This window comes from Triturus cristatus, chromosome 8, assembly GCF_964204655.1.
Source record: "Triturus cristatus chromosome 8, aTriCri1.1, whole genome shotgun sequence".
NCBI classification, from domain to species: domain Eukaryota; kingdom Metazoa; phylum Chordata; class Amphibia; order Caudata; family Salamandridae; genus Triturus; species Triturus cristatus.
In genome coordinates this window covers 873,883,669-873,896,879 of record NC_140591.1, presented here as the reverse complement: position 1 = coordinate 873,896,879, position 13,211 = coordinate 873,883,669, and the positions used below count along the sequence as shown (strand labels likewise).

Below are 13,211 nucleotides of genomic sequence, written 5' to 3'. Positions count from 1 at the left end.
ATCCCATCACTTCTTTATTGTTCTCAACTCTCCTCAACTCCAATAAGTGAAGACAACTAACAGAGGCATCTCGGCCCCGTAGGAAAGCGAGCCTGTGAAACAAAATGCGTAAGGCCAGATGGCTGCAGTCAGGTACTGAATACATGGTGAGCATCAAATGGCTGAAAGAGCGGAAGGTTCTGGCCAGGGCTGTCCTTGAATGATGTGCTGTCTGCTGTGCCGGTGTTCTAATGGACAGAACACCAGCAGGATTAGCGAAGTTCCTCGCCCAGACTTTGTTGTCCCTGTTCCCATGGCAATGAAATCTGCCTTGAAGCAGGTTTCCTGAAGCAAGAACGCGCCAGTTTAAAAGAACAACAAGGCGCTGGGAGGCCTTGGGTCACCTGTTTTGCCCACCGTAATTGCGCGCTCCGTGGTGGGGGGCGTAGAAGGGAGGAGCAGCGATAACGAGCATGCAAGATAAAAGATTGCATGAAAGCGGGTGCCGTGCAGAAAACTAAGCACGGCGTCCGTGTAGATAAAACATATGTGCATGGCTATGAGTGAAGCGGCACCTTGGTAATAAATAAATAGTCTCACAAAAAATACATTAAAGACCTACACTGTAATGAAACTTTAATTGGCCGGTACTCCTGTCCTAAAAATGAAATGGAAGTAATGGATCAGGAGCACCAACCAATAAGGAACACAGAAATAAAAGCGATGCACAACTGAACCAATGGCAAGTGGCAGGCGGGATTACACTCAGTACGAGTGATTACTACAGGTCTTACAGACAGCGCATGTGCGCTGATGCTCGACCTAAAAAGGGGTGGTTGGTCAAAAGCTTGCACCCTGAGGCAGGCACCCCATGGGGTCTGTCACATTGTGCATGGTTGGGGAGAGGGGTCCCTTGGGTACCCCCACGGGCCCCAATTGGACGGCTCTGGGTTAAGGGGGCCCGCAACAGGCCCCCAAAGACAGATTACGACAGCCATTTTGTGTTGGGCAGACCGAATCAGAACAGCTTTCCGAATCGGTCATCGTAATCGCTCGTTCGGAAACCGTGTCCATAGAGCTGTACGATTAGATTGAAGGTGACCCCCAAATACTTGTACGTTTGATTAGTAAGATTCCTTTTTCCCTCCATGCGTCAATAATCAGTTGTTCTTTGTTTGATGCATTTTAGAACCATAGTATTTTTAAGGTTTAATTCCAAGCCTTTGATTGTGACTTAGGATCCCGGTGGTGATATTAACCTCTGTAGCCCAACTGCTGTGTGACTCATAAGGGCTATGTATATCCGTTTCTGGAATCATGCAGTCAGGGTTGTTTTGTGGCACCAGAAATCAATATGTATATTTTTGTCAATATAAAAATACTGATCCAACAATTGCAATAGACAGGCATAATCCTATAACTTATAAATATTTGCAGATTTGACAACATTACGATCAGCTAAAGAATTGAAGCATTATATGTTAGAGTTTGGTTCTCTGTAGGTAACGATTAATAATGGACAATAAATCATTATACAGAGTGGATGACTGTGAAATTGCTTACTAAATACACTGAAATATTTGAATCATGTCTGAATGATTACTTACGTGGTGCAGTGGTTTTGTGTGCGACGCCCTTGTTCCATGTTCCATCTTCAGAGTTGTCTTTCACTCCAAACTCATAAATTACGTTTGGTTTCAGATTGTCTATCACTGTCTCTGTGTTTGGGCAGAAATGGAAAAGCCACTTTTTGTTCTTTTCCTTCTCTCGGTAACGAACGGTATAGAACCTGTGTAGCAAAGAAAGCAAACATTATTTGATCCATAAAAATGTATTTGCATTTTTCGTCACAACATCAGTTTGAGTAATCTGTATATAGGGGACTGAGCTGCAGGCTCTGCACTGACATTGCCAAGAGACATGCACTGAGCGCAAGCAGTGACGTAGCAAGGGAGAGGTCTGCCCCGGGCAGCACGAGTTTTGGGGGTGGTGGCCTCCCCCCCTCTTACCTGCAGGCATTGCGGGGTGGCAAATGCATTAATCGCCAGCAACCCCCAAACCCCTCCCCCCCCGCTGTTACATGCGGCCGCTGCAGGGCAGCAAACACAGGGATCGCCACGGACAGCCTAAGGTTTAGATACGCCGCTGAGCGCAAGCAAGCTCCTTGCTGATTGTTCAGCTGACCTACAGTATGTATCCTTGTTATATATTATTGTGTCAATCATGACTGAGCCAACTCTTCTAAGGTCAGCACTCCATTATCTAATACATTCCTCAAGTGATGGACAGATTGATGAGTACTGTGTGCAGTGTCTTGGCATTCAGGAAAAGAAAATACATAGGAAAAGGGATTAATGAGCTTGTTAAGGAAGATATTACTTACAAATGAAAAGGTAATTTGGTTTTTACATCCCTCACTCAGTTAAGAACAAAACGGATAGCCAATGAATATGCTTCGATGTCTACAAATTCTGGGGCTGTGGCCAAGATGGAGGTGACGTGGCCAAGATGGCAGCAGAGTAGGACGTACTCTCCGCTACTCCGTCACCCAGGCCAACCATAAATGCTGCCTATAGAGTCCCTGAGCAGGAATTCTCCATGCAGTCTTCTCCACATGATGAAATGATTGTACAGACCCCACCAGAGAGCTGCTGAAGATCCTGTGGACTTTTACATCGCAGCACAGCGGCAGGGGCAGCCGACCGCAGGCTTGCAAAATGACTGCCCCCTGAATGTAAAGACAGTCGACTGCGCTGCACTGCAGCTGCACACAGGGCTGACACCCTAAGGCTACCCTGGCAGCAAGGAGATGTTGGGGACCATGCCAAGGTACTGCTGCTGACCCGAGGGACATTCATTTTGAGCTGTGGCGACCCCAGCGGTCCACCATACACTCAGCAAAAGGGCAGCCCCCTTAGTGTCAGGGCTGTCGAACGCACCACCTTGCTGACTTTGGTTGGGCTGTCATCTCTGAAACAGGCCTGCAAGGTGGTTCCCCTAGGGACTGATCTGAGGGGTGCCTGTCTGTCAGCTGAAGCACTCATAAGACTGGCTTATTACATGCAAGATGGAGCCGCTCCACACATAGGCCTGAACACTTCATCATAAGCAGACCAACAACAATGGAGCCTGGCCTCACCAGACACAGATGGGAAGAAGCAAGTGGAGGGTAGCTGGGACACAGACAGAGCTGCACTCGCTGCAGGGAAGACAAATGGCTCTAGCCCTGGGGACTGCTCACCAAGTCATTCAAGCCGCAATGGGCACAGGCAGGGTTACTGACTACACAACGTGGCTCCACAAACTGTGGGTCATTTTGGCTATGAAAAACTTCCCTTGGAGTTTCCTCCGAATTTAATGAGCTGAGATGCCCAACTTATCTCAAATTGCTGCCCTTGATACCTTCATCTTAGATGCCTGAAAGCCTGTCCTTGCCCTAGACACTTTATGCCAACAGGTTCCCACTTAGACCAACACCAAGCGCCCCTACTTCACTGCCAAAAGTCACTGCAACTTCCTCTCTTGAAGGAGTCAGGGAGGTGGGGGGTAGTTATATGGTAATTGTGCATTGTTTCAGTTTGAATTGTGATTTAATCACGCTGCTGGCCCGAGGATTGTAGGCAGACAGCTGTGTAAAGTTTTGGTTCTAACGACACCATGATGATTGCGCAGGCAGGGGCAAATTCTCCATTAGGGCTCTGGAGCTGCGCCCCCCTGAAATGATTTCCTTCACATTTCTGTACAAATCTTAAATAGACCGATTGATTTGGAGATACAATCATACCTCTAAACAAATCAATGTATTTAAATCTGGGCTGTCTGTCCCAGACTGCCTGCTCCGCCTCGCTCTGAAGCAGGAGATGGAAGCCAGGCAGTAAATCAGATTTCTGAACTGTGGTGCACAATACATGGCTTACTGTTCTAAATCCCTTCATAATGAATCAATGCCACTGTAGTCTATGGCAGTATCTACTGTAGACTAGTGACGCTTTCAGTGTCATAGTTTCAGGTGCTGGAGTCTCCAACCCTGCATGAGAGCAGCCGTCCGTCATTCACAGGAATAGTTCCCATCTTTTCCCATTTGTCACACGTAGGAGTGGATGCAAGCACATGTGGTTTGGTGCTTTGACCTTGGTAATGGTAAATGTTAGAATGCTAATCTTCTGTTATGTATATTGTTCTGAAACCCCCTTGCCATCTAACCTCCCCCACTATGACACTCCAGGTCCCGGCTGCACATGACTGGCCCCGTTAGAAGTGTAGGTGCTTCATTTATTTCTCGCAAAATGGATCCAAAAAATGAGCAGGCCAGGGTTCTTGTTCCCTTGTGAAGTTAATCCAAATATCCAAGTCAAGTGCAAAATGAGAGATGTGTGCTTACAGTATACAGTTATCTGCTGTATGACATTAAACCTAGCCTTATCTTCATGCCCTTAACAACAATAATGCCAAAAACATGTGTTAATTTACGAACAATTAATGTTAAAAACGTTAAGGCAATACATGTCAGCGATGTAGTTCCTCTCTGTTTTCAAGTTTGACTTAATCTTGCCTTCCTCAAGTGGTAGCTATTTAATCATGTATTTGTTTTCCGTGCATACTTTGAGCTGTGCATGTGTTAATGAGGGGCTTTGATTGAGAGCTTTGATGCTGAAGCCAAAGCAAAGTGCCTGTCAGTGGGCTGGCCTCTCTGCAGAGCACACAGAACAATGGTCATGTATTCCAGACAAAATTGCAATTTTGTGAAAATGTGTGTGAAGGGGTGCACAGATAGCAAAATATTCTGCTGTATGACATTAAACCTAGCCTTATCTTCATGCCCTTAACAACAATAATGCCAAAAACATGTGTTGATTTACGAACAATGAATGTTAAAAACGTTAAGGCAATGCATGTCAGCGATTTAGTTCCTCTCTTTTTTCAAGTTTGACTTAATCTTGCCTTCCTCAAGTGGTAGCTATTTAATCATGTATTTGTTTTCCCTGCATACTTTGAGCTGTGCATGTGTTAATGAGGGTCTTTGATTGAGAGCTTTGATGCTGAAGCCAAAGCAAAGTGCCTGTCAGTGGGCTGGCCTCTCTGCAGAGCACACAGAACAATGGTCATGTATTCCAGACGAAATTGCAATTTTGTGAAACTGTGTGTGAAGGGGTGCACAGATAGCAAAATATTTACAAAGCAAAAGCAAAAGTAAAAGAATTGCGTGAGTGCAGTGGATGTTTATATAAATGTGAGTGAGTGCAGTGGATGTTTGGAAGTGGTGAAGTGAGGGAGATTCAAGGAAGTGCATTTGGGGAAGAGAGAAAAGAAGTTGCTGACGAGGAAAGAGAGGTGGTTGAAGATATGAAGATCTTTTTTTCAATTGTTTTCTCTGGAGGAGGATCCAGCCTGAACCCCGTTGCGCACCACATAAAAGTCATACCAAACTTTTATGCCTCACCACTTTGACATGTCACCAGTCGCCACTGAGCGCCAGTCCCTGGGTTGAAGGCAGACAGACATGTAGATGAATAATCTGATTTAGCGATAAGCTAAACATATTTGATCCAGTGAATGTTTTACTTTATACGACTGTTTTTTAGTACATATGTTGAAAAGAAGAAGGCAGGTCACATTTCTAATGCCCTAAATGCCCAAATTAACTATTTTCCATGCTGCATGATTTTCTGAGAATTTGTTGAGGTGGTAGTTTAGGTGGAAGGCACACAATTGGCTTTGTGTCAACAATGAACAATTTGAAATCAATCATGCGGCAATAAACACTCTTCTGCCCACACATCAATAAAGGTAAACACATACCTATTTAGGCCTTTGTAGGTTTCTTTTTCAGATCTAAAACCCTTTTAAGGAATATATCATGACCATCACAAACCCTTATGATCTACCATCTTCGCTATTGCAAAATGTGTTATATGAGACTTAATCTAGCTGTCCCCAATCTCCTGCAGAAGATATCAAGCGCTGCAGTCAGACTGGTTCCCAGACTTGAAAAAAGGGAATGTTTTTCCCAAACACTGCACCTCTTTCACTGGCAACCTATCAAGACCCAAGCTCTCTTCAGATATATGAGCATCGTAGTCATGACAAACTACGACCATAAGCCTGCATATTAGGACAATAAATTCAATATCCTTGTGCACAGTCTCCTTACCCGAGCTACAGTGATACTGTGTGCATTGTAGAAATAAATTGCTACTAGTCGATGAAGAATTAAGATGGAATATAGTGTGACTGTGAATGCAGTGATAAGGGACAGCTTCGTCCATATTGGTTACAAATAGAGAGAAGGGGTGGCGAGGCAAAAAAGCTAGATTATACAAAATGTTTAGCAGGGGTAAAGAGGTCCAGATCACGCCCCAGTGGTGCTGAAGCTGGTCAGTCATTACCTTGGCTGTGCAGAGAAGGCCGCTGTAATTCATATTATACAAATACAGCGTAGGTATAAGTGGAAATGAATAATGTACAACATAGTCAAGGTACATTAGAAGTAACACATAATGGGGTAGAGATGAGTGTGGGAGAAGCTAGTATCCTGTTGGAAGAGATGGGTCTTCAGTCTTGCCTTGAACTGCGTTAGCGATTGGGTTTGGTGGATCTACCATTACACTGTTCCAAAGGTGGGTGTCATCACATAAAATCATTGTCCCCTGTATTTGTATCCAGTTTTAGAGGTGACAAGGATACTCTCTTCTGCTGAGCATAGAATGCGTGTTGGGATGTATTGAAGAAAATTCCACCTAAATAGCATGGATGGTTGAATCTTTTTACTGCATAGACTCTACCTTTAAACCACCATACATCAAGCATTGCATCCTGAAAATGCAGATCTTTATTTGCAACAACCTCTAATTTTCAACTCATCCCAATATCTCCAGGGTATACCCATCACTTAACTACCAAACCAAGACAGATTGAAAACAGGAGGGTCTAAGGGAATTTTTAAAGACCACAATGGATTTATTCCCCAATCAAAACTCTAACAAACAGTATGAAATCCAAGGGTCTACAAAAATCACTAAGAGAATATGTGCTCTAAAAGCTACAAGCAGATGAGTGTATATTCTATTAAGATATAGTCACAAAATGCCCACCTAAAAATGCCAAAGGGCATTTCCCTTGTTAGGACCAAATCCCTCACTCACCATGAAGGTGACATGCTTCATCATGGGGATTCTCCTCTCCAAGGAAAACCTAGTTCCTTGGAGGGCTACAACCCTCTCAGCTAGAGAGAGGAGCACGGGGATGTTTTGAATATCAAATAGGATATCCTAAATCCTCATGTGAAAAGCGGAAGTATGAGTGAAGGCGCAGCGCAAAAAAATATATAAGTGCAACAGTGTTGTGTAAAACTGGATAAGGGTTGTACAATCCAGCATTTATTCAAATACACCCTTTGCCAGGATTAAAACCAGAGCACCAGCGGTATGGATTTAAAACCGCTCTGGTGACAGTGAAAAAATGGTCGACATGTTTCAGCCATACTGCCCATGTGTGGGTCAGGCTTTCATCAGGACCTCAACCAGGTGCTACTGCGAACAACGTGAGAACCAGTGCCACAAAAGGATACTGCATATAATTTATCAATGTATCCAATACCTCTTCAGTCTTTCATTTAGATGGAAGAGGAATATACCCGCATGTGCTGGGTATTCAGTCCCACCTCAGCCTGGCAGCCGCTCAGGAAGGGGGGCACCGCTCTGTCCATCGGTACTCTGTACAGTGTAGAGCCGGCAACCTCTGGTTGCCGGCTCTACACTGTACGGAGTACCGACACATGGGCAGTATGGCTGAAACATGTCGACCACTTTTTCACTGTCACCAGAGCGGTTTTAAATCCATACCGCTGGTGATCTGGTTTTAATCCTGGCAAAGGGTGTATTTGAATAAATGCTGGATTGCACAACCCTTATCCAGTTTTACACAACACTGTTGCACTTATATATTTTTTTGCGCTGCGCCTTCACTCATACTTCCGCTTTTCACATGAGGATTTAGGATATCCTATTTGATATTCAAAACATCCCTGTGCTCCTCTCTCTAGCTGAGAGGGTTGTAGCCCTCCAAGGAACTAGGTTTTCCTTGGAGAGGAGAATCCCCATGATGAAGCATGTCACCTTCATGGTGAGTGAGGGATTTGGTCCTAACAAGGAAAATGCCCTTTGGCGTTTTTAGGTGGGCATTTTGTGACTATATCTTAATAGATTATACACTCATCTGCTTGTAGCTTTTAGAGCACATATTCTCTTAGTGATTTTTGTAGACCCTTGGATTTCGTACTGTTTGTTATACCCATCACTTCACAACTATCCCTGGCAGTCGTCATTCCTGCCAGCAATAGCTCATTACATGAACCCTAGGCACCAAAGAAATTCTCACCAATGCATATCCCCAGATCAGTATGAAATGTCACATAAATATCAGCATGGGGGTGAGTTGGCCTGAAAGAAATGGTATTGTCGAACGACCAAACTTCAATGACGTTCTTGCCCCGATGAATAATTTTAAACACATCGATGAATTTGGTGACACAGAAGATAAAACAATCATGCCTCACACATCACTCCATACTCTAATCAAATCTGTCAAGAATACTGCTGCTCTGTTAAACATTAGACATCTTCTTTTCTCCTTAAAAAGTAATATACACAATAAATTGAAAATTATATGTATAAACTAGCATAACGTTTTATTATTCAAGGAGATTTCATGCATTGTAGTGGATTATAGAATCTGTATATTTTGTCTTAACAAAGAAACCTTCCCATGGGCTCCATTCAATCCATGCAGTAATACTAAAAGGGTGGAAACGCAATTTGTGTTCAGTTTGTTACTAGTATCCGTTGTAGGTTGTGCACAAAATGAGATTACTCCAGCTTTTGGACATGCAGTTACTATCAGTTTGTTCCTGGTAGTTATTGCTCATGCAAAGTAGTATGACGGGGTGCTAATGCGCATAAACCAGATACAAAACTATTCGCTCATGCTCTATCCCACCAGGCACAATAACACTTAGGGACAATACAAATGATATCTGTGCAGGGATGTATTTGCACTGACAATGTACATCAATGTAAATAGGCAGTCAAGTTTTGTAAATTTCAATTTACTTCTTCAGGGGACCTACATTACCTTTCTTTTTAGTTCCATACACACAGTGTAAATGGCGCAGGCTCCCCTTAAGAATTAGATCATTTACAAATTGCATCCATTATCAGTCAGTCAAAAACCTTTATGCGGCAGTTGCCATACAAAGATCACCACACAGATAATAAAACAATACAAAATACAAAATTTAGTAAATTAAATGTCAACGCAACAATTTCAAAATAAACAATACAAAAAATACTGGCAATTTTCCCCATTCCAGATTCTTCTCCGTTAGATTCCCCTGCCATTCCTAACATTTCCTGCAGCAATCAGTATGCCCCCTTTGCAAGCTCGGGCCCACTGATTCCGCTGAGCTGCCTGTCATGATTGATTCAAGCCTGAAGGAGTACCAACTTTTTTTTATTTTTATATATTTATATTGAGAGTTCATGCAAATTACAAAACTGCAGAATTGTCAAGTAAAGTGCAAATTGCGAAATAATCAGAATATTCGAGTTGCTTTACCAGTAGCAAACGTACAGAGAAAAAATACAGCATTGCATATCAGAAATAAATACCGTATAAAGTGCTGAACATTTAGAAGTAAACATATCTCATCAATCTTTCACATCGCCCTGTTGCAGAAAATAGATACCGTATAAAGTGCCAAGTGCTAAACATTTAAACATTTAGGTGTAAACATAACCCGACACTCTTTCCCATCGCCCTGTTGCAGAGAAGAGACGGGGCAGTCACAAAAAACAATTACAGATCACAATTGGATAAAGTGCAGAGTGCTAAATATTAGGAATGAACATAGCCCAACGTTCTTTCAATAACCCTATTGCAACCAAAAAGGAAGGGGCAGGCATATAGTATAAGATAAAGGATATATAAAGTGCCTGAGAACGTACAATATGGTAAGAGTAGTTTGGGGAGCTGACCTTGCGGACTAGGCTTAGCTATTCGAATTGCCACTTCGCCTTCTCCTTAATGATAATTAACATTCAGAAAAAAGGCAGTTTTCCCTTTCTCTGACCTATAACCCTAGTAAACTCCAGCATATCTCGTACTTTTTTATTGAGCCAGATCTTAGTGCATATTTGTTTTCCAATTCTTTGATTTTGCTTAATTTCGCTCTCCATGCTTGAAAAGAAGGTATCCTATTGGATCGCCAGCATTGTAGAATTAGGGATCTTGCTACCAATGCTGCAATGTATAGGCATTCTTCTTGTATAGTAATATCGGGGGAGCAACCCAGAACTGCAATAGATGCATCAATAGAAATGGAAGGGTCTAAGGTAGATCTAAGATACATTTCAATTCCTTCCCACAAACTACTGATTTTCGGACATTCCCAAACAATATGTGACCAGGTGCCACCACCCTCTTTTGTGCAGCAGAAACACTTGTCCTCAATTTGTAGGTATATCTTGTGAAGAAAAGAAGGGGTCCTATAGATCAACCATTTTGAATAGAATTGCATACGCTTGAAATTTGCGCCTCTGTGTGTCGATGCATTAAGTTAGTTAATTCTGTTCCAGGTTTTATTATTTATTTTTATTTATAAAGTTTTATCTAGCGCGTACAAGATCCCAAAGGATATCAGAGCGCTTTACATTCGAACTGGAACTAGAAGGACAATAATGTAAAAACAACAACAAGTAGGGATAAAAACACGAATGATCATAAGTTACATGAAAATTCCAAATGGTAGTTATGTTAAACAATTGTACAGGATAGCGAAAGAGGGACGCAGTATGTCATAAAAAGTGCAGTTGTAAATGTTGGAACCATGGAAGTAGGAACAATGACAACGGGCCAGAGAGCCTAGCCCAATTACTGAAGGAATTTATTCATCAGGAATATTTTGACTTCCAGTTTGAACATCGTTGTTACGGAGATTCTGCGTACTTCTGGTGGAAGAGAGTTCCATATCTTTGGAGCAGCGCCAGAGAAGGCTCTGTGACAAGTTCTCTTTTTGTTAAGGATAAGTGGTTTCAGGAGGAAAGTAGTGGCGCTTCTAGAGGCTCTTACACCGCAGGATAGTTCAAGTTTTTGTGCCAGGTACCTGGGAGTATTGAAGTGGATGGCTTTGTGCGTCAAAACGGCAATTTTTAACTGGATTCGTGCTTCGTAGGGGAGCCAATTTAGAGATTTTAGGACTGGCGATATGTGCTCATTGCGTTTGGTGCCTGTAACCAGTCTAGCAGCAGCATTCAGTGATGCCCTTAGCGGAGCCAGGGTGTATTTGGGAAGGCCACAGAGGGTAGCACTCCCGTAATCTAGCCTCGGTAGGACAAGCGTTTGGACCACCTGCTTGAAATCCTGAAGTGGAAGGAAAGGTTTGATATTTCTAGGTGTCCTCATCAAGTGGTTTGCTCCTTTACATGTATTGCTGATATGATTTTTCATATTCAGGTTCTTGTCCATGATGACTCCTAGAGATTTGGCTGAGTCTACGATGAGAGGAGTGCAGTTGAAAGCAGTGAGGTGGCTCAGCCAGAGGTCAAGATTGGGGATGTAATTCTGAGGGGAGATGAGCAGGAATTCTGTTTTTGAGGTGTTGAGCAGGAGATGGTTCTCAGTAACCAGTTTTGAGTATACGTTAGGGTGGTGTTGAGTGAGATGATGTTTTCCGGGGATGAGATTTTCAAATAGAGTTGCGTGTCGTCGGCATACATGTGGAAACGAATATCCATGGAGTTAAGTGAGTTAGCTAATGGTTCCAAGAAAAGGTTGAAGAGGATAGGAGATAAGGCAGATCCTTGGGGGACCCCTATGGGAACTGGAGAGGGCTGGGAGAGAGAGTGATTTGCCTTGACTCTTTGCGATCTGTGGTGGAGGAAGGACGAGAACCACTGTAGCACCTGATCACCAAAACCCATCCTGTTTTGAAGAATGGATAAGAGGTTGTCATGATTAACCGTGTCAAAAGCGGAGGAAAGGTCAAGGAGGATCAGGAGGCAGGATTCGTTTTGATCGAGTATCTTTAAAATGTCATCCATAACATGAATGAGGGCCGATTCGGTGTTGTGCCCCATCCGAAAGCCGGATTGATGCCGGTCTAAGAGTTGGTAATTCTCAATGTGAGCACAGAGTTGGGATTGAACGCATTTTTCAAGGAGTTTGGCTAGGGTGGGGATGTTGGAGATAGGTCGGAAATTATTGAGATCGGTCCTATCAGCGTTAGGTTTTAGAATAGGGGATACTTGAGCTGCTTTTAGGCAATCAGGGATTGTGCCTTGTGATAGAGACACATTTATAATCCTTGTCCAGGTGGGGATGAGTGCATTCTTGATTTTGACCTGGTTCCACGTGGTAAGTACTGTATTTGTGGACCTGAGGGCGGCCTTTGACCTGGTTCCACGTGGTAAGCTGTGGGAAGTGCTGGCCAGAGTGGGGGTACCAAGTGATCTATTGTCGATGATTATTCGACTTCACACCAACACCTATGCTCAAGTGAGGTGTGGTAAGCAGGGCGCCCTATCCAACAAGTTTCCCGTTGGCAGAGGGGTAAGACAGGGGTGCGTACTTGCACCGACCCTGTTCTGCCTCTTTGTCAATGGGGTCATTGACCACCTCAACGGGGTCCCTAATTCTGACGTCCCAAAGCTGGCAGGAAGGAGGGTTCCGGCAATTATGTTTGCGGATGATACCCTCCTCCTCTCCAAGTCGCCGATGGGAATCCAGCGTGTTCTGGATGGCTTTGTGGACTTCTGTAGAGAGCACGGACTGGAGATTAATACCACGAAGACCAAATTTATGGCCTTCAATCCCCCGCCTAGGTTCCACTGCATTCCCCGTATAGGGAACAATACGCTAGAACGGGTTAACACCTTTGAATATCTTGGTGTAACCCTCAATGAGAAAATGGGGTGGGGTCCCCATCAGGAGAAAGCAAAGCTAAAACTAGTACAACATGTGGGTGGGATATTAAGGCTGTTGGGGAAGAATAGGTCAACTCTTAAACCTATAGGCCCTCCGCTCCACATTTATAGGGCGCAAGCCAGAGGAGCCGTTATTTATGGCAGTGAATTATAGGGCCACAAAGTCTCGTCTTGCTTGGCAAAGGAGGAGAACAGGTTTCTCAGGTGCTTAGTAGCCCTCCCTCCAAGTACACCTTTAGTGCCACTAAGACTTGA

The 13,211-nt window shown here is 43.6% G+C and overlaps 1 protein-coding gene across 1 annotated transcript in view; it reads right to left on the bottom strand.

The window, feature by feature from the left end:
* The window catches only part of ABI3BP (ABI family member 3 binding protein), a 1,978,933-nt gene that overhangs the window by 1,091,439 nt on the left and 874,283 nt on the right, over window positions 1-13,211 (bottom strand). The window contains exon 5 of the mRNA XM_085622401.1: window positions 1,587-1,768. Within this exon, the coding sequence (XP_085478527.1) occupies window positions 1,587-1,768 (182 nt within the window). The remainder of the gene's footprint in view (window positions 1-1,586; window positions 1,769-13,211) is intronic.